The following is a 21,356-nucleotide window of genomic DNA, read 5'->3' on the forward strand; positions in this document are numbered from 1 at the left end:
TGAAAGTAAATATGCTAAGTGGTTAATATATTTCTTTTCTTTTTTTATGAAATGATTGTCTTTAAAAGGAGAAACCTTTTCTTGTGTGGCTTTAATGGGTTTGGGTGGCTGGCATCTGCCAGGATGACTTACAGATGAATAAATGAAGGGATATGTATTCTTTCACCTTACTCTCGGTTGGTTGTCAAGGTGCATTTTCATTTTTGTTATTAGCACCTGCTCGTCACACATGTAAGTTTCCTTTGTTTGTGTTTATAGGAACACCTGGCGAAAAAGGCGTGCCTGGAATCCCCGGCTCACAGGGGGTCCCTGGCTTACCTGGAGAGAAAGGAGCAAAAGGGGAGAAAGGGCAGGCCGGCCGACCTGGCATTGGGATTCCCGGACAGCCTGGGGAAAAGGTAACAGCAGCCTGCAAGGGAGCTGCCCCTCCCACCCACGTGGAAATCCTTCATTGGGAACTTTTAGGAAGTATCTGAGCACATTAAGTGAATCATAACATAGAACAATGTCCCTCAATTTGTTCTAAGTTGCTTTTCTTCTCTACTTCTATTCCTGACCCATCCCAAGGAAAAATCTGGAAACTTGTTGAGAGGCAAGGGCAGCAAGCTGTCACTGGAGAAAGCAAGAGAGAGGGAGGGTGAAGAGAAACATGAGACTTAGAGACAGACAATTGGCGCTTTTGCTCTGGGCTTCTAGTTTTTCCTGTTTTCAGATGTGGACTTTGATTCTTTGGTTAGAAAGCTGGAAATGAACCCCTGCAATGCAACATGTATTGCACCAAAATGTATAGGATTATCTAGAAAGTGTCTACAGACACATGTTCAGGGACAGATATAAAATTAATGGGTCCAGCATGGCTCAGCAGGTGAGCATCAACCTACGATCTAGGAGATCGCACTTCAATTCCCAGTCAGGACACATGCCTGGGCTGCGGGCTCTATTCCCAGTTGGGGCTGTGCAGGAGGCAGCCGATCAATGACTCTGTCATCATTGATGTTTCTCTCTCTCTCCCCCTCTCCCTTCTTCTCTTGGAAATCAATAAATGTATTTTTAAAAATAATAATAATAATAATAAAATAAAATTGATGGGTCTGATTTTTACTCACAGGGAGATCAAGGGGTAACAGGTTTTCCAGGAAGCCCTGGAGAGAAGGGAGAGAAAGGAAGCATCGGGCTTCCAGGCATGCCCGGGTCTCCCGGCCCCAAAGGATCACCAGGAAGTGTTGGCTATCCAGGTGGGTGAGCTGGAGCCTTCCCTGGAGCTGGGGTTCAGAGGTGACAATGAAAAACTCAAAGTCATGGGCATTCTGGTATTTTGTTTTTGATTTAGGGAGCCCTGGGTTGCCTGGAGAAAAAGGTGACAAAGGCCTCCCGGGATTGGATGGCATTCCTGGCATCAAAGGAGAACCAGGTAGAGACCACTTTTTCAAACACAGATTGGGGCTCATGGAAAAGAGGCCAAGGTGATGGCCAAGGAGATGGGACATCAAAGTTTCCAGGGAGTTACCCTCACAAATGGCAAGTTATGGGCACAGGATGTTGCTGAGTGACCTCTGGATGACCAGAGACAAGCCAGGCCCACCCCTTCACTTTTCAGATGAACAAACTGAGCCTTGGGGGCCTTACAGGGCCTTTTCAAGGTCTGGCCACCAGTTAGGAATTAAAACCAAAGTCTCCCAACTGGTTTTATAGTTGGTTCCAGTTGGTTCTAGGAGGAGTTATACATGGGTTGACAAGAGAGTTTGATGTACTTTCTCTCCACTCTCACCATTGGTTTGGGATCGGAGAGCAGTGGTGTTGCTAGCAGCATGGACGGATGTCAGGCGTAAACTCGGGGGCACCAGGCGTGCTTGGAATGTAGCATTTTTCACGCGCACCAAGGTACTGCGAGAGGTTCCATGCGTGACTGACATGACCTTTCTCTTTGAGGTCATCCTGGACAGCCCGGCTCGACTGGCCCAGCTGGCCAGAAAGGGGAGCCCGGCAACGACGGAATTCCAGGGTCGGCGGGAGAGAAGGGTGAACCAGGTATGTCCAGCTGCCGTTCTCTTTCAGAATGAAACTGTTCTCTGGAGTGAACATCTCCCAGAGACTTACAGATCATGCTAAGTGACCAGGGCTGGGTACAGAGTGGTCCCTGTGCCATTCATTCTTATAGCCATTAAAACACCAGGGTGGACAAGGGGAGCAGGCTTGGATAAGACAAGGAGAAAAGGGGTAGGGGATTGTTTATTTACTTACTTCACAAATACTTATGGAAACCTTTTCTTGAAACTGCTCGAGCTCTCTGTAGTGAGTGACAGAGACACACATGGAAAGTCCAGACCACCGCCTTCTCTGCCCGGGCATCTCCCTCTTTAGAGAAATGGTCCTGGGATATTTGCTGTTTCTTGAACCTGCTCTTGTCACTGATGGAGGATGCAACTTAGGCAAAAGTGCTAGCTGCAAGTTCGGAGGATGACAGTTGCGTACATGCCTGTACGTAGCAAGAGGTTACCCCCAGTGAGGGGATGGAAGGAGGAAAATATCACTGGGGAGGAGCATCCAGGGCCTTTATTGCTGTTAGTGCCAGCCTCTTTTTTTAAGTTCATTTTTTCATTCTATATACCTTGTGTTTATATTATGTACATTCATTTTTCTATAAAAAGAATTCTTAATGCTTCCACATCTCCTTCCCCCCATTTTAATCTTCCCTGAAACCCTTTACTCACATTTGTGGGCTCCCCAATGTCTGCTTCCCCAGATGTCTTTGGCTCTCCCCTCCCTCTCTTGAGAATAGCTGTTAGTTGGATGGTCATCTGAGAAAAGCCAATTTGCGAGTCTCCAGACGGTAGTAGGAAATAAGTACTCATTTGTACAGATTATTTCTGCTAAATGTCATAATGGTTCTGAGCTGAAAGGTACTTAGGAAAAAAAGTACTAAATTATATGTATCCAGTCAAGGGTATCTTAGGACAACTATAGGAATGTAATTTTACTTCGGTGGTGCAATTAACTTATTTCTGGGTTCTGAAAATGGTACAGGGTATTGGTACAAAGAGCTGGTACTGCTTTGTACTGTACCTGCGCATTGACTGTTTTAGGAAAGATGAACACTACTTCTCACGCTCATCTTACAGGTCTACCTGGAAGAGGATTCCCAGGGTTTCCAGGGCCCAAAGGAGAGAAAGGTAACATTTGCTCAGTGAGTTCTTTCTTTTCAACTCACCGATGATGCACACGGTGCCTGCAGAACAGGGCGAACAGTTTTAAGGAAGCAGTTGGACATGGATGAGAGACACTGGGTTTGGGACAATCTAATTGACATGTTTACTGGCCTGTGACAAACCACCACACGGTGTACTGTGTTTTGGATTCGTTGCTTTGTGAGACATAAGAGGGAGAGTCAGGAGGGGGTCTCCATGATCATTTTAGGCAATGACCCTCTCTCCTTCCCTTTTTATTTTTTCCTAATCACTTTGAAATAATCCTAGAAGTTTTGTATTTCATTGGTAAGTTCTGGGTAATATGTTTAAAACTAAACATACAGGGGTTTTCCCCCTAAAAGCTCTTACTTAAAAAAACTTTTAAAATAGTTTTATCACTATTGAGATACAATAACTGCACATATTTAAAGTGTGTGATTTAATGTCTTGATATATGTATACATCCATGAAAATATCACCACATTCAAGAGTTAACATACCCATCACCCCAAATGTTTCCTGTGCTGCTTTGTCATCCCCCCTCCTGTCTCTTCCTGCTCCCAACCCAACCAACCATTGATTTGCTTTTTGGCACTATAGATTAGCTTGCATTTTCTAGAATTTTACATAAATGGGATCCTACAGTATTTTACTTTTGGATCTGTCCTCCTTCACATAGAATAATTAGTTTCGGATTCATCTGTGTTGTTGCTTGTGTCAATAATTCATTTTTCTTCTTGCTGAGTGGTGTTCTTTGGTGCGGATATAACATATTTTGTTTATCCATTCGCCTATTTGTGAAGCCAGCCTTTAATTTTAGCAGCGCTATTGCTTGAAGGCTTATCTAAGCATATACTCAAATGCCTTTGATATAGAACACTTCCTTTAAAAAGTATAAAGAACTTTCGATAGCCAGGCTCTTGTATCCTAAGCTTACTCTTCTTTAGGTTGGCCATGGTAGGAGTGTTATTTAATGAAAAAGAGAGAAAAGGGCACCCAGCTCATTTTCCTCCTGGTGCCTCTGGAAGCCCCTCCCTCCTGTATACTGGGGCTTCTCTTCTTCCTTGCCTTTCTCATGATCTCAATCTGTTTTTATTGTTTAGGTTCAAAGGGTGATGTGGGTTTCCCAGGATTAGCTGGGAGCCCAGGAATTCCTGGATCCAAAGGGGAGAGAGGATTCACGGGTCCTCCGGGGCCACAAGGACAGCCGGGAATACCTGGAGTTCCGGGCCGCCCTGTGGAGGGGCCCAAAGGAGACCGGGGCCCCCAGGGACAACCTGGCCTGCCAGGTAAGGGTGTCTAACCAGGGGCAGAGCTGGGACTGAGACAGAAGGTACAAATATATGCAAGTGTGAAAGAGATTTAAATACACAAATTCTCAATTGAGTTTTTATTTACAAGTTTGCAGCGTTTATTTCAACTTGAAACTGCTTAAGACATTCGGCATTTTGTATTTTGTTCTACACTGGTCAGTGCATTTCTTGTGTCCTTTCTCTCAAGGAATTCAGTATATATGACAAGGAATTAGGGAGAGGAGAGAAAGGACATTGTGGAAAAGGACTGGAGCACAAATGCCACCTGTGCTGGTTGTTTTAAACCAGATGACATTCTGGCAAGCCCCCCATCATGGCCACAGTGACTACTGCAGCACAGCCACCCTTGAGCACAGCAACATAGGGCATTTGGAGATGGCAGTGTTAATATCAACATTTTCCGCCCATTGAGCAGATCAGATTCTTCCTTCCAGGGTGCCTCGATTTCTTCAGGGTGCACACAGCTTGATACAGTGTTGCTATATATAGTTGGGGACAGTTGAGTGACGATAGGTAACGGTGGTGTTGTATATACAGTTGGAGACAGTTGGGTGCCAGTGATGACAGCCATGGGCCAGTGACACTCATACATAAAATCACCCTCTCACCTCACGTGTATGACTTTTGTGTCTCCCCTTAGGGCCTCCGGGACCAATGGGGCCTCCAGGGCTCCCTGGGCTTGATGGGCTGAAGGGTGAAAGAGGAAGCCCGGGCTGGCCAGGGGCGCCTGGTGTTCCAGGACCCAAGGGAGACCCAGGGTTCCAAGGCATGCCTGTAAGTTCTCCGTTTGTAGGTCTTGATTTTGAAAAGGATCATAAAATAATGTGTGTGTGTGTATAAATATGTGTTACAATCCCAAATCCTCTTTGGACCAGTTCCTCCTCTCTTGCCAGTCATCAGCCATCTTTATTGGCACTACAGTAGGCAACTATTAAACATTTTTTACAGTAACCATTAAAGGGAAATGTTATACTACTCCAAAACAAGTCTCAGTAACATAGAAATATACTCTCCATTCCTAGTCTCTCTATATACTTATGTATAAATATATGTACACATATGTAAATACATATATATGTGTGTGTGTATATATATATACACATACACACACATATGTATACACACACACACACACGCTTACATATAGTTGACTCTTGAATGACACTGGTTTGAATGACACAGATCCACTTATATGTGGATTTTTTTTGACGAACAGTCAGCCCCCTGTGTCCCCAGGTTTTGCATCCACAGATTCAACCAACTATAGATTGAAAACAGTATTTTTAATGTGTAGTTGGAAATTCACAGATGTGGAGGGCTGACAGTATGCCCTGTTCCACTGTGCTGTTTTATGTAAGGAGCTTGAGCATCCTCACATTTTGGTATCTGCAGTGGGTCCTGGAACCAACTCCCCATGGATACTGAGGACAACTGTAGTTAAGTTTTGGGGGAGTCAAAAGTTATACATGAATTTTCTACTGTGCAGGGGTTGGCACTCCTAACCCCTGCATTGTCCAAGGGTCAACCGTATACATTTGTGCATGTTATTTTGGTTATAGCACCAAAATGAGATAAAGCAAAGAAACAACTATGTATAAGAAACAATACGATTTTTTAATATATTGAGAAAGGAACTAGAGAAAAGAACAACTGTATTGAGTTAGCTAGAATATTTTTAAAATACATGAATATTCCTGTATGATAAAGAAAAATAATCTTCCTTTAGTATATTTTATCTTCTTTCCATATTTCAAATCACATTTTCAAATCTTTCCATATTTCAAATCAGATAAGATACGAAAGTAATTCTAAAGAAAAATCACTGCGCTTGAGGGTTTAGAGGAAAGTTTTCCAAAAAGGTACTTTGGTATTGGTAGATTGACACGCTGCCATGATAAATGTTTGGGGAGTTCCGACTCTGTTCACGGCATTGTGATGTGGGGTGGGCACAGCAGAATGTAAGACTTGTACCTGCTCTTGGAATTTACCGCATAGATGGAGAAGAAGAGGGGACACAGTTAATGGAGCAAGTTGATTTCATTACCTTGTTTAGACACACACAGAGGTTTTGTCATTCTTTTTACATCATTCAAGATACCACAAGACACCATTTATCCACAAAGATACTTTGCAGAACATTGAGGGGCTGTCCTAGCTTCCTGATGACCAGTTACTTGAGAGACTTATTGTTCATCTCTTGAATGATTCCCAACTGATGTTCTCTTTGTGTGTCTAGGGCATTGGTGGCTCTCCAGGAATCACAGGTGCTAAGGGTGATATGGGACCTCCAGGAGTTCCAGGTTTTCAAGGTAAGACAGTAAAAGTGATGCTGCTTAAAGACACATTTACCTATTATAGAGCTTCCTAACCACTGGCACTGGCACTTTAATATAATAGAACCAGTATAATTATAGAACAAGGTCTTGTTCTTTTCAAATTAAAAATGCTATTTCTGTGTGGCAACCCAATTTGTATAATCCTATGAATGGCTGTATAAAGATATTATGATTTTCTTACTAAGAATCAGTGGATCCATTTGGGTTTCAATTATTTTCCTATCAATAAGAAGTCATGGATTTTGTCCATTCATTAATTTATTAATGTATTAAGCAAATATGTAGGGGGTGCCTAACAGTTTTCAGGCACTGATTTTTACTGCTGAATCAGATACATATGAATGAAAGTTAAGCAAAACAAGTTCTCAGCCTGCAGGTGTTTTGTGGTCTATTTGGGGACATGTGTAAACCAGATTGTGACTAAAAACAGTATCACGTGCCCCTCCACTGGTTGTTACCATTTTGAAGTTTGTTACGTGTTTGAAAATACCACTTTCGGGTTCTAGAAAGGAGAGTTTCATCAAAAGATTTATAGTTGACCAGAAGTAATGCTATTTTCTTCCACGAGCCTAAATTGGAAAATTTTTACTATATGAGTGTGTATGTGTATATATGTGCACATATGCATGGGTGTATACATATATGTATGTATATGCACACATGCATGTATATGCACACACTTGTGTATATGTATATACATATGTTCATGTGTACACACACTTGTATATCTTTTGGAATTCTGTACGAAGATAATGTTTTGCTTCCTTCCAGGTCAGAAAGGTCTCCCTGGTCTTCAGGGGCTTAAAGGAGACCAAGGAGATCAAGGTTTCCCTGGAAGTAAAGGTAAGAGAATGTGCTGTATTGGAATGTGCCTTATGGATTTGAGGAAATATGAAAGCCATTGAACTCACAGAATTAGGGTGTTTAGTTTTACCAGTGTAAAAAGACTCGAAGATCATTAGAAAATCATTAATTAACCAAATTCTTTGGTAGCTTGTCAGGATTGCTGTATTTGGCTAATCTCATAGACATTTTTACCAGTGACTTACCTTGAAAGTTGTTTGTTAAATCTACGACAGGTCAACCCAGGGGAGAGGGTATGACAGACTGAAGATTCACAAAATCTCACAGGTTCTGAAGGTCAACTGGAAATCAGTGACTTGAAGTTGTAATAGGAATAACATCAATCTTGCACAAATAGGCTGAATAAACCTGCTTGGACAGTAAGGACTTCTTCATAGAAATGGGTCTTCCTCAGCTTCCCAGCCACTAGGAGGCGACAGTGTGCAGTGGATCCAAAAAGCACAGGATAATTTAAGTAGTTTAAGTACAGCATGCATCCCATTGTAGTCTCTGCTGATTGGACCTTATTTCTAGAGCTGTGGTTAATTTTTTAAGCCATGTTTCAAGGGAGAAAATGAGCAACTGGAATGCAGTGAGAAGTGGGGTGTTGAGAAAGAAAATAAATAGGGAAATGTGTATGGAAGGAGAGAATTAGAGATGTTTGGCTGAAAAAAGGAGATTGAGGCAGACCTCAGAATCCCCTGCACACTCTTTATTATTGCACATATTTCAAGATCTGTCACACAGAAGAAGGATTAAGTTTGTTCATCATTAAAAAGTAAGACTGGCAGTTTTCGGATAAGTGTGAGAAAAAACTTTCTAATTGCAAATATGGGAGCTATCCAAGTCACAAGAGAGACGCCTGGGAGGGTGAGCTTCACCCCTTGGCAGTGTTTGAGTGAGGGCCGGATGGTGGTCGTCAGGGAGGCCAGACAGTTTGCATCAATGGCCCTAGTGTCTCTGGACTCTAGTCCCCAGGACTCTGGATTTTAGGTGAAATAATAAAGGTGTGCAGATACATGTATGACTTATGAGGATCTGATTACTTGTGTTTTTTATAATGATTTTTCATCTGAGAAACATTCTGTTTGGATTGGGTTTCACATTGGACTCTTCTGAAGCTTTCTCTGCCCCCCGTGTGTGGACCATGAAATTGATCAGTGGCATCCCTCTTTCCCACAGGTCTTCCAGGTCTCCCAGGACCCCCGGGTCCCTATCAGATCGTCAAAGGGGAGCCAGGGCCTCCTGGTCCTGAGGGTCCTGCCGGTATGAAAGGGTTTCAGGGACCTCCAGGCCCCAAAGGACAGCAAGGTAAGATTAACTGGGCTGTGCAGGGAAGAGTGAGGGTCGAGAGGGAATGGGGGGGGATTTCCTCCTCACCCATGTATCTCTGGGTAATGACTACACAAACACCTATTTCAATATGATTTTCTTACCTTTCTTTAATGTATATCAAAACCAAATAAAGTTTTTGAGTGTACCTAGAAAAGCCAGAACGAAATACAGGAAGAGCTAGAAGAACATACAACTTAGCACATCTGTGTTCACTTAGAAAAACATGGGTGAAAGGAACATCATCTTTCCCGGCTAGAAGATAAGGGGTGGCAAGGAGCAGCAACCTAAAGTAGCAAGGACTCGTGTTCTCGGCAATTGGTCCAGAAGCTCTACCCAACTGGCAAAGACTTGGGCTAATTTCTCTTGTTCCAAGACATCCTAACCTAGAATCTTTCTGCTTGTTTGGGCTGAACACTTCCTGTTTCAAGAGCTATTGGTAAGAGGTGGGTGGAAAATAAAGGAAAATGAAAACATTTAGAATTGAAAGGTAGCTTACAATTTGTCAGTTGCTTTGGTGAACTGTGTACAGGGCTTTGCAGGAAGCAATCGTACTTCTCTGGGGAAACTTGTATCTGCAGCCAGAGGCCTCGTGCTCGCCTTCCAGAAGGCTAGAGAGGACATTTCAAAAGGGAAGAAAAAGATATAGCCTCCTGCTCTCAAGGCCCAGATCCCAACTTCTTTTTCTCTTCCTTTAGGTGTGACGGGATCAGTGGGTGTACCTGGACCACCAGGTAGTCCCGGGTTTGACGGGGCCCCTGGCCAGAAAGGAGAGACGGGACCCTCTGGACCTCCTGGTAGGTTTGCTGCAGCCTCCCAACCTTACTACCCTCTTCCTCTATCTTTGGGTTAGAAGCAAGGCCCAGGCATATGGAAAACTGCAAAATGGAGTTAAAAATGTTATTTGAAAGATTTCCAAAGAAGTCCGTTTCTTAGAAGAAATTGGATCCTATAAAAGAGCTAAAGGGTTGTCATCACTTTTTCTGTGTAGGGAGGCAGACCTTGATCAAAGCACAATGTTTTCCAGATGTTGTTGAAAGAAGGCCAGTAGTGATGGCCCTGTGTGGTTTCCTATGAAGGAGGCAGGCAGCAGCTACAGAATCTCTATTTCAGCAACAGACAAGGGAAAGTAGATAATAAGGCCAGTTCTGGCCAAAAGGCCACTGTCTGCCACGGAGTGAAGTTGGTCTGCTTCCCAAGGAAGCAGGCACTCAAGTATCCCACAATGACCGAGATGCTCAAGGCTCGGGGCATCGAGCAACTGAACAAGGGGCATGGCCCAGCAGAAGGTGTGTGAACAGTTTCGCAGGCAGCACAGTCACCCCAGGGGATGAAAGGACCCACTGCATGGGAGCTTTCTTCCTGCCCTGCTTCCATGCACAGGCTTTGGGCTGATATGGAAGGGAAGCCACTTGAAAAGGAGGTTGTTTTAATAATTGTATAATAATTCTTTCTCAGAGGGGCCCCCGAATGCTATATGCATTACATGCATGGAATCATGTCATTTATTCCATTTACTCGTGTAATCCTTTTCACATATTTTATTTTTTCATTGGACTAAATTTGTTGAGCATCTGCTTTGCTTATAAAACATCTCAAGGTGGTATGTAAAAAGGAAAAGCTAAGACAGCAAGAAGAAGGTGGGTTGTTGTATTTGACTGGTCTTGCTTCAAGCCTTTCAGAGGAACTTATCTGTGACCAGGGAAACCAATTTCTCTTCTATCTTCCAGGTCCAAGAGGGTTTCCAGGACCACCAGGCCCCGATGGGTTGCCAGGATCCATGGGTCCCCCAGGCACCCCATCTGTCGATCATGGCTTCCTTGTGACCAGGCACAGTCAAACAATAGACGACCCACAGTGTCCTCCAGGGACCAAAATTCTTTACCATGGTTACTCTTTGCTCTATGTGCAAGGCAATGAAAGGGCCCACGGACAGGACTTAGGTGAGATGTTTACAAATGCATGAATCATCTACCGTAGATTTGTTGAGCCTCGGTGGTATGGTGCTGTATTTAGCTCTGGTCCCGTAGCTCAGGGTGGAATGAGGACCTAGTTCATGAAAAGAGGGCTCAGCCCCACTTTCCTTCATCCTTGCCAAATGAGCCATTCAAAGTAACACCTACTGTATTACTGTGGGGAGCCAAGAAAATTACAGGCTGAATCTTTGAAAATTTTTAAATTAATAAAGCTTTTGATCTCTACTTCAGTTTCTCACGTAGGATCCAGATTTCTGAAATACACACTTGAAAGTTGGCACTGATATTTTTAAAATAGAACAGCTTTACTTTGGCTCTTAAAAAAAAAAAAAGTCCCATGTTATTCTGTCCAAATTTTTTTCTGCGTGTTCTAAGCTGTATCCCTTCTGTTAGTTTAGATCAGCAGGAAGCTTATGTCTGTCATCATTTTCTTTGTCCCCTCCAGTTAGCCTCCACCAGATATCCAGGTTAGGTTTAATGTCAGGCATCTCTGACTTTCCCTGAGCTTGCAAACAACAAGCAGCTATAGAAAGAGCAGTTCTGCATTTTTGGCAAAACGATTGTTAAAGACACTATCCACTGCGCTCCTATCCATTGTACAAGGAAGCCCATGTTAAATACCTTCTAGAATTCAATCAAAATGTCCTACATAATTCTTTATAGTTTCCCTTTTGCCGTGATTACTTTACGTTTAATTTAATGCTCATTTATAATCTTACTAGTCAGTTTAGTATACTTACTTCTATTTATAATTTAAAAAAGTGTTCCCATTTTAATGGTTAGGTTGAGTATATCTTTCATTATTAGCCAGCTCAAATCCCTTTTACACAGAAATAGCCAGTGAGTTAGAAAGCAGATGCTCCACACTGTCATCTCTCCCTGTGCCTCCAGGCACGGCTGGGAGCTGCCTGCGCAAGTTCAGCACGATGCCCTTCCTGTTCTGCAACATCAACAACGTCTGCAACTTCGCCTCCCGAAATGATTATTCCTACTGGTTGTCCACTCCGGAGCCCATGCCAATGTCTATGGCACCCATCGCCGGGGACAACATTAGACCATTTATTAGCAGGTGAGTCCAGCATTTGTAGGAGCAGATGTATAATTGAAGAAGAAAAATTGCTTGCCGTCTAGACAGAGGTTTTTGGGTTTTTTACGAACGCCAGCTTTGGAACAGAATTCAAATCTCATGTGACTCACTGTGGTGGTTGTCTTTCCTCCTGTGAGCAAAGCAATGTCACTGGAGTCCTCAGGAAGCATTAGAACAGCATTCTCAACTTTTTCCCCTTAAACAATGATCTCCCTAAGGAGCCTTTTAAGACACTTTTTTTCTGAATTGCCTCACCCCCATGAAGTTTTAAAAATATTTAATTATTTTTAATTACAGTAAAATACACATAACATTAAATTTTTTATAACCATTTTTAAGTGGGCAGTTTAGTGGCACTTAATGCAGGGGCTCAAATATGGGTGTGAGGTGGTCCCCGTGAAATGGTACCATCGCAGACATACTGTATACCTGTGCTTTATAGGTAAAAAGATTGTACACATTTATTGTATACATTAAAATGTATGCATTCAGATTTTTCTCATATTCCCCACTTCCACCAACTTGTACTGTCTTGGGTGATATTGTACCCACTGTAAATGTGTGCATTTGCCTAAGCGACTTCCCAAATTAAGTGCTTTCCACACTAATTAATATCTGGGGTATGTTTTCAAGTCCCCAAGAGTCTCCCTGGGAGGAAATAAGATGGGAGATTGAAATTATTATGACTGAAAAATACACAATTGTCCTATCTTTGCCCCCTACCTTCTAATTAAAATGATTCCTTAGCTTTACTCAGATGTAATAGAAAAGTGGCAAATGAGTAAATTTACTTGACTAATAAGCTATTCTATAGTTTTACTTTTACCCACTAAGAAAATAGAGTAACAAGACAGAATAAATTCGCCCTAGGAAAGTGAGAGTAAGAAAGAACTTAAGCTTTTCCATAGGCCTTTTAAAGAAATAGGCAGCTATTGAATATGAAGAAAGATGTAGCGTATTGGCTAAGAAATGTGCTGCAGTCAGAGGGGAGAGGGAACAGGAGGTGAGTGCTCGGAGCCAGCCCCGGGAGCCCCTGCGGTACTGTGGCCATCAGCCACGTGGTCACTGCCTGTCTGGGGGAAGACTGCAGTTATGGTGTCTGTGACTCCAGCAAGTGGGAAGGCAGTGCCTGGCAGAGCAGTCTTATTAGAACAGTACCATGTGGGACCAGGAACAGAAAGCCTGGGAGATGCCTAATAGGTAGGAAACCCATAGGTTTTTTTTATTGCCTTACATTAAAATACCTCCAGACTACTTTCTTGGATTTTTCTTTTCAGCTATAAGAAAACTTATTTTATGAGTCTTAAATGGGAAAAATCATGCATTACCCTTCCAGAGTGGCACTTTTCAAAACACAGATAATACTTTATAAAGTCAGTGAGGGCCTGTGCCCTGGTGTGAGACTTTTCTAGCTCAGAATCATGCTGAATGTGTGAGAAGGAAAACTAACCGCCTTCGTGTTTTCGTTTAGCTTCCGTTGGACAACAGGTAGAAAATAATTTTTCACTTTTGGTTTCTATTTGCCTTTTTGATAAAATTGACATTTGACCTTGATTTGATGGAGAACACTGGACTCTGGGATACATTTGGGATCTTCTAAAAATAGGTCTTTAGCAGCCTGTGTCTTAGATTTGCTTTTCTCTGTGGACCCATTAATTTCAGTAAGAAACCCCTGCTTCTGTAGGCATGAGTTGTTTAAATGTCCCAGTACTGCACATTTCAGGCTTTTGATGTCTTTCTGTTAACTGACCCATAGAAACTCAGTGTGGAGGGAACTTACAAGTCCCATCCTTTAAGCCTGCTACTCCTTAAGCCATCTCACATTTCCTCTTTGTAATAATGCTGTCCATTCCTCCTGGTCCCTTCAGAAGCAGGTTTCCATGGTTACTTTACTTAGGTTCCCAATGATTTCTCAGGACGTACACGTTTCTTCTAAGGGCTTCTAAGTACTTTCTGGCTTTCTAAAGGCAAGAATCATCATAAAGCTATGGATTGTTTCATTGTAGTAGAAAGACTACTGGTTTGAGAGCAAGAAGAACTGAGTTCTGGTTCTGGCTTTGACACAACTATGACCTCAGTCTCTTCATAAATTATATGGAGAATTAGACTGAATTTTAAGGGACTGTACAGCTCGTTAACTCTGTGGCTCTGTTTCCTAATCAGCCATCTGACAGGGCCAGGATCACCTTCTCTGCAGCCACTTGAATCCCGCTAGCCCAGAGAGCCTTTCCTTCATGCTATAGTTCTGGCTTCTGTGCCTGGCAGGCAGATGGTGGCAGATGTATAAGGCCAATTTCAGTAACTGTCGTTTAACCGAGCCTTTTAATTCATCTGCATTTGTGTGAAGAAAATAGAAAATTGCACACACCACTCACACACACCCAAGTCCATGGAAAATTGAATGACTAATTTAGGCCCCCTTCCCACTCCTCATCCATTTTCATGCAAATGTTCCGGCATAACTAGGTGTAATTATTAACATCATTTATAGTCATTTATCAGCAGTGTTAACACTCTGTTCATTTTGTGACTTGAATATAATTATTTTCCTGCTGGTGTTAATTTTTTTTTTTTTTTTACAAAACATTATCTCTCCATCAAAGGGTTCCCTTAGTTGAGCAGGTCTGAGTCAGAACATTGTGGGTTGTTTTAATTTATTCTTGGGCAGCTGCGTGTGAGGCAGCCTGGCTTGGGAAGTGTTGGTCCTGGGGAGGATTCTCTGGGACTAACTCCAGCTTCAGGGGTCCCGATGACAGCCTTGGCCCAGGGCAGGGTCTCATTACTGGTCTGTTGGCTCCAGGTCTGGAACAGATATCCTGAAAGAGGCTCACGTGGACATCCAGCCTCAGGTGCATTTTTTGTCTTGGCTGTTCTAAGTCACCTTATATCTCAGGTGATTCCTAGCTTAAAACAATTTGCTGTGTTCTGAAAGTGTTAGCCCTTGGATTTCACCAAGCGTTAATTGTGTTTGCTGAAATATATGCTTATTGTTGAAAAACTGGAAAACACAAAAGAGGAAACAGAAGATATCTGTAGCTCTGGCCCCTCTGGGAGATGGCCACTGTTACAACTGGGCCTTCCCATTGTCTTCCTTCAACAAAGCGGATAGTTAAATCACATGTGTTGGATATATTTTCAAATTTAATATCTTAAGTAAATATTTATAAAACCAATGAGAAGCCTCCATGCTTTGGAGTCCAAGCAGTGGGAACATTATCCATTTGATAAACATGTAATTGAATCAGAAAGACTGAGTGAAGAGATTGACTGCAAATAATGGGAAAAGGAATGAATAAGTAAAGGCTTCGTCCTGGGCCGTCCCTTCAGCTGTGCTGAGCATCTTTGTTCTGGCCCCTCCAGGTGTGCGGTGTGCGAGGCACCGGCCATGGTGATGGCCGTGCACAGCCAGACCATTCAGATCCCGCCCTGCCCCAACGGGTGGTCCTCGCTCTGGATTGGCTATTCCTTTGTGATGGTAAGTGTTTCGGGGACTCCATATTTCCCTGGAGGAGCCATCCACTGGCACCCCCACCTCCTCCCTCCCATGCTGCCGCTCATGCTGCTTAGGCCTGTCTTCCACTGAATCCCCAGCAGCCTGGCCTGCTCCGCTGGCGACCGGTCCCAGTGCCCAGCCAGCGTCCTCCTCTTGCCTTGGGAGCTACTGCTGTGGGACTAGGTAGCTGGGAGGACATGGTGCCTTTCCCTAAAGGCAGGTGGGAGAGTCACACGCGAGCCTGCAAGCAGACACGCGAGTCGGGAAGGCAGCAGCAATGTATGGGCTAACCACACGCTGCCTCCTCGGCTTATGGCCGGGGATGTGAGCGTCCACGCCCTTCCCATGGGGTGAGACTGCCCACCTAGCACCCAGCTACGCCAGCTGCCAGACGCCCTGGATGTTCCCTCCCCTGAAAAACCAGTTAAAACAGGACACATGGTACCTGTTTGAGGTCCCATTGTAGTTTCTTATTTTATTTTATTGCCTCAATTTAAAGTATATGAAATTGAGTATATGAAAGGTCTGAACTTGTAAGATCAGGTTATACTAGAATGACCCTTGGGTCAGTAAATGACAGTAAATGACCTTACACAAATACTTCTTCCACATCACCATTGTGAGCCATTAGACCAAAATGCAATTTAACAGTTGCAATAGTAGTTATCTGTTTCTCTCCTTCTTGATAAATTTCCTCTTTTAAAAAAATGGATAATTTGTCTTTACCTTCTAAAAGGATATAAAGCATCTAATCTAGCAAATACAGAATTTTGATTATACTATATATAATTTCATGTAGAAAGTCTGATTTCATATCAGTTGGTTATAGCATCATTTGCACATTTTGGCAGTTGCCTCGTGTACCAACTGGGAAGAGGTTTCAGTGTTTCAAAAATAAGAGCGAGAACAGCATTTCTTTAAGTTCTGATGAAGCTGGACTGGCATCTCCTATTTTGGGAGGAGTGGTTGCCTGGTTTCTGTGCCATGGGGAGTCCTGCCGTGCCCCGTGTGTGGAGCAGCATCCAGCTTGCAGGCTCTGAGCAGGGTGGGCACCAGTGTGTTCCGTGGTGACTGCATGAGGCAGAGAGCAAGCTTTCTGGAAGGGGGCACTCTGGCTCCTCCCTGGAAGCCGTGGCGCCCTCTGCCGTCTGTGAGTGGGAATTAATTGCTGACCCATGGTCCGTTTCTTCTGCAGCACACCAGCGCTGGTGCCGAAGGTTCTGGCCAAGCCCTCGCATCCCCCGGGTCCTGTCTGGAAGAGTTTAGAAGTGCTCCATTCATCGAGTGCCACGGCCGTGGGACTTGTAATTACTATGCAAACGCTTACAGCTTTTGGCTTGCCACTATAGAGAGAAGTGAGATGTTCAAGTAAGTCGGAACGACCCTCTCTCCTAGGACCCTCACCCCCTTCGTGGTCTTCATTTTTAATCATCCATGATTCTTATACCTTCCAGTGCAAAGTCTCAAAGATGGTTATAAAGCAATAACTTAGGAACGCTTCTACCAAATGTAGTAATGAATATTTGATTCTGTTCTACATGGGCAGATAACCGAGACAATTTTCAAAGGCAGAGCTTAGGTGATGGGCTTAATTCTTTCACTGACTGAAGAACCGTGAAAGAAAGGAGGTCATTTTTCATTTTTCTGGGTGAATCCACTGAAATGTACTTAAAGCAATTAAAAACTTCAAAGAGCATTTAAAAATATTGTATCTTTAACACTCAATGAGAGAGGAAAGTGAGCAGTGTTCATTTTCATTGCATTTATAAGGCTGAATTTAATTTGTTGTTTGAGTTCTGAGTCGCTTAACACGAGTTTGTTTTGCAGACACATACAAATAAAAATAAATTTTAGTACAAATGCAGCTGAAATGGAAAGGGAAGGCCCCTTCTTTTCCTTTCTTTTCTATTTCCAAAATTTCACCTTTAAATGACTGTCCCAAGAGGTTGCTGCCTTGTTGAAGTTAATTTGGAGACTGGTCTGGTCCCTAATGGACAGAAGCACATGATGGGTCCTCTTGCCATTATTTAGTACCAGCTGCAGCCCCTGATAGAGCAGATGTAGGGGCCAATGGAGCCTGAACAGTTACTTACTATTTATTCCAGAATAAATGCTTCTCACCCCTGGAGATAAGCTTTACCTTTTTAGAGAGAATTTTGTGGAATTCTCCTATGACCCCATCTCCTTGTAGCTTAGATAATAAAAGGTGGAGCTACACACTTGCCACTCATGGTTCTTGAAGCATCAAAACATTACTAGGTGCCTAATAGGTAACATGCATAAGACTTTTTAGGTAACTGGAAACGACATCAACTTTACAGATAGAATTTAACCATTAGCTACCAAAATGGGCACTTAATGCATGTATCAGCTCCCAGAGCTTTGTGTTACAGGGCAAATAGGTAAAAATGGGGTATTTTTGAACCATATCCTGGTACAATGAACTCAAATGATTTCTTGACAAAATTAGGTAATATCCCATTTACTTTAATGTACTTGGGGGCACTATGATTTTCACCAAAAGTTGCTAAATTTTAGGGCAAAGTACTCTTACTATATGATTCCTTTGATTTTAATATAATTTGATTACCTGTCAATTTTCGTTCAGTCTTTACCTTTCTGGTAATCAAAACAAGGTAGAATTTTTAGGATTAAGGAGGCATTTGGGCCACTAAATGTCTTCCCTTCTCTTTGGCCATCAACAGACCACCTGCATATAAATCCTTCAAAAGTTATAAAAGTATTTTGAGGTCTAGTTATTTTCCAGATTTGTTGCTCATTACCTCATTCTGTAAATATCTGATGCGAACTTACCATGTGTGAAGTATTTCAGGGGAGAGCAATATCTTCTTTCCCTGGAGGAGTTATAGTCGGGTTGAGAAGACAGAGTTAAGCTGCAGTTCAAGGAGGTGGGGTGGTGCAATGGGGAGTGGTTGGGACTTCGGAGCCAAACAGTTGAGGGGTGATTTTAGCTGTGCCTTCACTCTCTGTGTGCACCTCAGGGCCGGGGATGGGGAATGCAGGTGATAACTTGCTTTGCTCCATGCGTTAGGAAGGCCATGCCATGCCCCCTCTTAGAGCCGGGCTGGATAATGGTGGCTGTTTGTCATGGGGCCAGAGCCCATCCCCGTCTGATGTCTGATCCCTTGGAGATCTCCGAGCAGGTGGCAGGGCTGAGGAACCTGCCTGCCTTTTTGATGAGCAGCGAAGTGACGACTGGTTGTTTTTCACGCCCTAGGAAGCCCACGCCGTCCACCTTGAAGGCTGGGGAGCTGCGCACGCATGTCAGTCGCTGCCAAGTCTGTATGAGAAGAACATAATGAAGCCCAGCTCTCAGCTAACGTCACAACATGGTGCTACTCCCTCCTCTTCCCCTTCCTCTTTTTTTTAACAGCAACGAACCCTAGAAATATATCCTGTGTACCTCACTGTCCAGTATGAAAACCGTAAAGTGCCTTATAGGAATCTGCGTAACTAACACACCCTGCTTCATTGGCCTCTACTTGCTGAAGGAGAAACAGAGACATCGATAAGCTGTCAGTAGTGACATACCAAATGGCACTTTTGACGAAATAAAAATATAAGTCTGTTCTACAATCCGGTGCACTGATGTGTAAAATGAGAACTCCATCAGAAAACCAAAGGGTGCTAGGAGGTGTGCGGGGCCTTCCATACTGTTCGAATGCCCGTTTTCATTCCTGTATGATAATAGATTCATTTCTCACCCCCAGATGAAATGTTTGTTTATGTCACTGTCTAGCTGTTTCAAATTCAGGTCCCTTGGTCTGTACAAATAATAGTCATGTGAAAACGGTGTTTCGAACCTCCAAGTGGAATTACGGGCTCAGCGGCCGTATCTTCCAATCCCCAAGTATAAATTTAGGTCTTTCTGCTATGTGTGGTACTATGCAGCTGCTTTTGCAGAAATCACGAATATCCTGTGGAATAAAGATGGTCCAAAAGTAGGCAGAAATGAAATATATATATATATTTTAGTAATTTATATAGATGTCAGCAGTTAGGCAGGTCAAGTTTTTAGTTTCAGTTCCACTGTTAAAATAAAGCTTATTACATAGTTTCTTCCTTTAAAAACTGTGTTGTCCTTCAACATAGATTTTTAAACACAAGGGTATTGAATGTGAAACACCAATTTTTGTTGTTCACCTCCAAACCAAAAATTGTGTATTGCCAAAAACCAAACCCAGGTTCATGGATATGGTGTCTATTATGGTGAAACATGTACTTTGAGCTTATTGTTTTTATTCTGTATTAAATATATTCAGGGTTTTAAACACTAATCACAAACTGAATGACTTGACTTCAAAAGCAACAACCTTAAAAGGCCTTCATTTGGGTAGTATTCCTCATTCTGCAGCCCGGCGTGACAAACAGCTCCGTTGAATCAAAATATCAGTATTTTTACATGTCAGCACATTCAGGCGGCCTCCTTGGTTTTTCATGAGCTGTATTCAGACTTCAGCAGGGGAACGGATGGATTGCAGGAGAGCACAATCGGACCACTATGCCTGAAATGACATTTCACTAAAAAGTCTCCAAAATGGTTTTAAGACTACTAAGGCCTTTTATGTAATTTCTTTAAATGTGTATTTCTTTAAAAATTCAAATTTGTAATAAAACTATTTGTATAAAAATTAAGCTTTTATTAATTTGTCGCTAGTATTGCCACAGAAACATTAAAAGTTACCACACGAGCCACTAATAAATTTGTAAGCTTTGCATTCCTTAGATCATATTTAGTTTGCAGTTCTTCCAAACAAGGGTCATAGACTGAGTGTCATTTACAGAATTACGACAAAGAAAAAGAATGGTCTTCTCCTCCCCCCCTCCTTCCTACCCTCCCTCCCTCCCTCTCTCCCCTCCCCCCCTTTCATCTACCCATCCAGGCAGCCAATATCTATCTGTCCATCTCTCTATTCATTGTATGAATACCAAGGGTTGCCACTTTTCAAGAACTGGATAGTTAGAAGATAAACAGATTAATAACACACATATCTAGCCATTAAAAGTGGAATCATTAGGGGTTTGACCTGAGATTACAGTTATGCAATGGATAGGTATGAGGCAGGAGTTTGGATTCCAAATCTTACTTAAAGTAGGAAAGAAATGATATATTTCTTTTTCTCTGCTGATCTAAGCTTCAGTTTAAACTTGATCAAAATATGATCCATGTAGTGTGATACTGTGCACACAAGAAAAAGCTCTAAATATTGTTACATTGGTTTCATACCCACAGAGTTGCAGTGAGGATGAGATGGGATAAATTACAAGCATGACACCACAGTGTTTGATCAGGAGATACTAGTCAAGGTCTAGTTTTGGTCACATCCCTCCCATCACTGATAAAAGGGGAAAAGGGGTCATTTGGTTTCCTTGATATATAGTATTGGATATGAGAGAAGAAAACTAAAATCCTTAGGCTTAGTGCCTGTTGAAGTTACTGAGAAATATTAAACACCTACATATTGTAGCCATTTTAGAGTATTTTGTTTCTATGTGTTAAACTGATTTATCATAAATTATAATTTATTATATACAGTTTGGTCTACATAGGAAAGTACAAAGAAGATCATGTCATGCCTTGAATCTCAACATTCAGATTCTGTGCATTTTATATGTTATTCTGAAAGCAGTTTATATGTTTTATTTTTTTAACTCTCCTAAAGTAAAATTGACTTTTTATGTACAGTTCTATGAATTATAACATATGTATAGGTTCATGTAGCCATAATCAAAACCAGCACACAGAAGAGTTACATCACACCAAAGAACT

General features: G+C 42.5%; 1 protein-coding gene across 1 annotated transcript in view; it reads left to right on the forward strand.

Moving 5' to 3' along the window:
- COL4A1 (collagen type IV alpha 1 chain) overlaps positions 1-20,217 on the forward strand; it is a 127,682-nt gene extending 107,465 nt beyond the window's left edge. Inside the window, exons 37-52 of the mRNA XM_087814229.1 lie at positions 259-398; positions 1,109-1,235; positions 1,331-1,411; positions 1,930-2,028; positions 3,120-3,170; positions 4,289-4,474; positions 5,139-5,272; positions 6,735-6,807; positions 7,606-7,677; positions 8,860-8,988; positions 9,708-9,806; positions 10,740-10,952; positions 11,877-12,054; positions 15,433-15,547; positions 16,761-16,933; positions 18,804-20,217. Coding sequence (XP_087670355.1) covers positions 259-398; positions 1,109-1,235; positions 1,331-1,411; positions 1,930-2,028; positions 3,120-3,170; positions 4,289-4,474; positions 5,139-5,272; positions 6,735-6,807; positions 7,606-7,677; positions 8,860-8,988; positions 9,708-9,806; positions 10,740-10,952; positions 11,877-12,054; positions 15,433-15,547; positions 16,761-16,933; positions 18,804-18,885 — 1,952 coding nt within the window. The 3' untranslated portion in view covers positions 18,886-20,217. The remainder of the gene's footprint in view (positions 1-258; positions 399-1,108; positions 1,236-1,330; positions 1,412-1,929; positions 2,029-3,119; positions 3,171-4,288; positions 4,475-5,138; positions 5,273-6,734; positions 6,808-7,605; positions 7,678-8,859; positions 8,989-9,707; positions 9,807-10,739; positions 10,953-11,876; positions 12,055-15,432; positions 15,548-16,760; positions 16,934-18,803) is intronic.
- Positions 20,218-21,356: the final 1,139 nt, after the last annotated feature.

This window comes from Miniopterus natalensis, chromosome 2 (assembly GCF_054644295.1).
Source record: "Miniopterus natalensis isolate mMinNat1 chromosome 2, mMinNat1.hap1, whole genome shotgun sequence".
NCBI classification, from domain to species: domain Eukaryota; kingdom Metazoa; phylum Chordata; class Mammalia; order Chiroptera; family Miniopteridae; genus Miniopterus; species Miniopterus natalensis.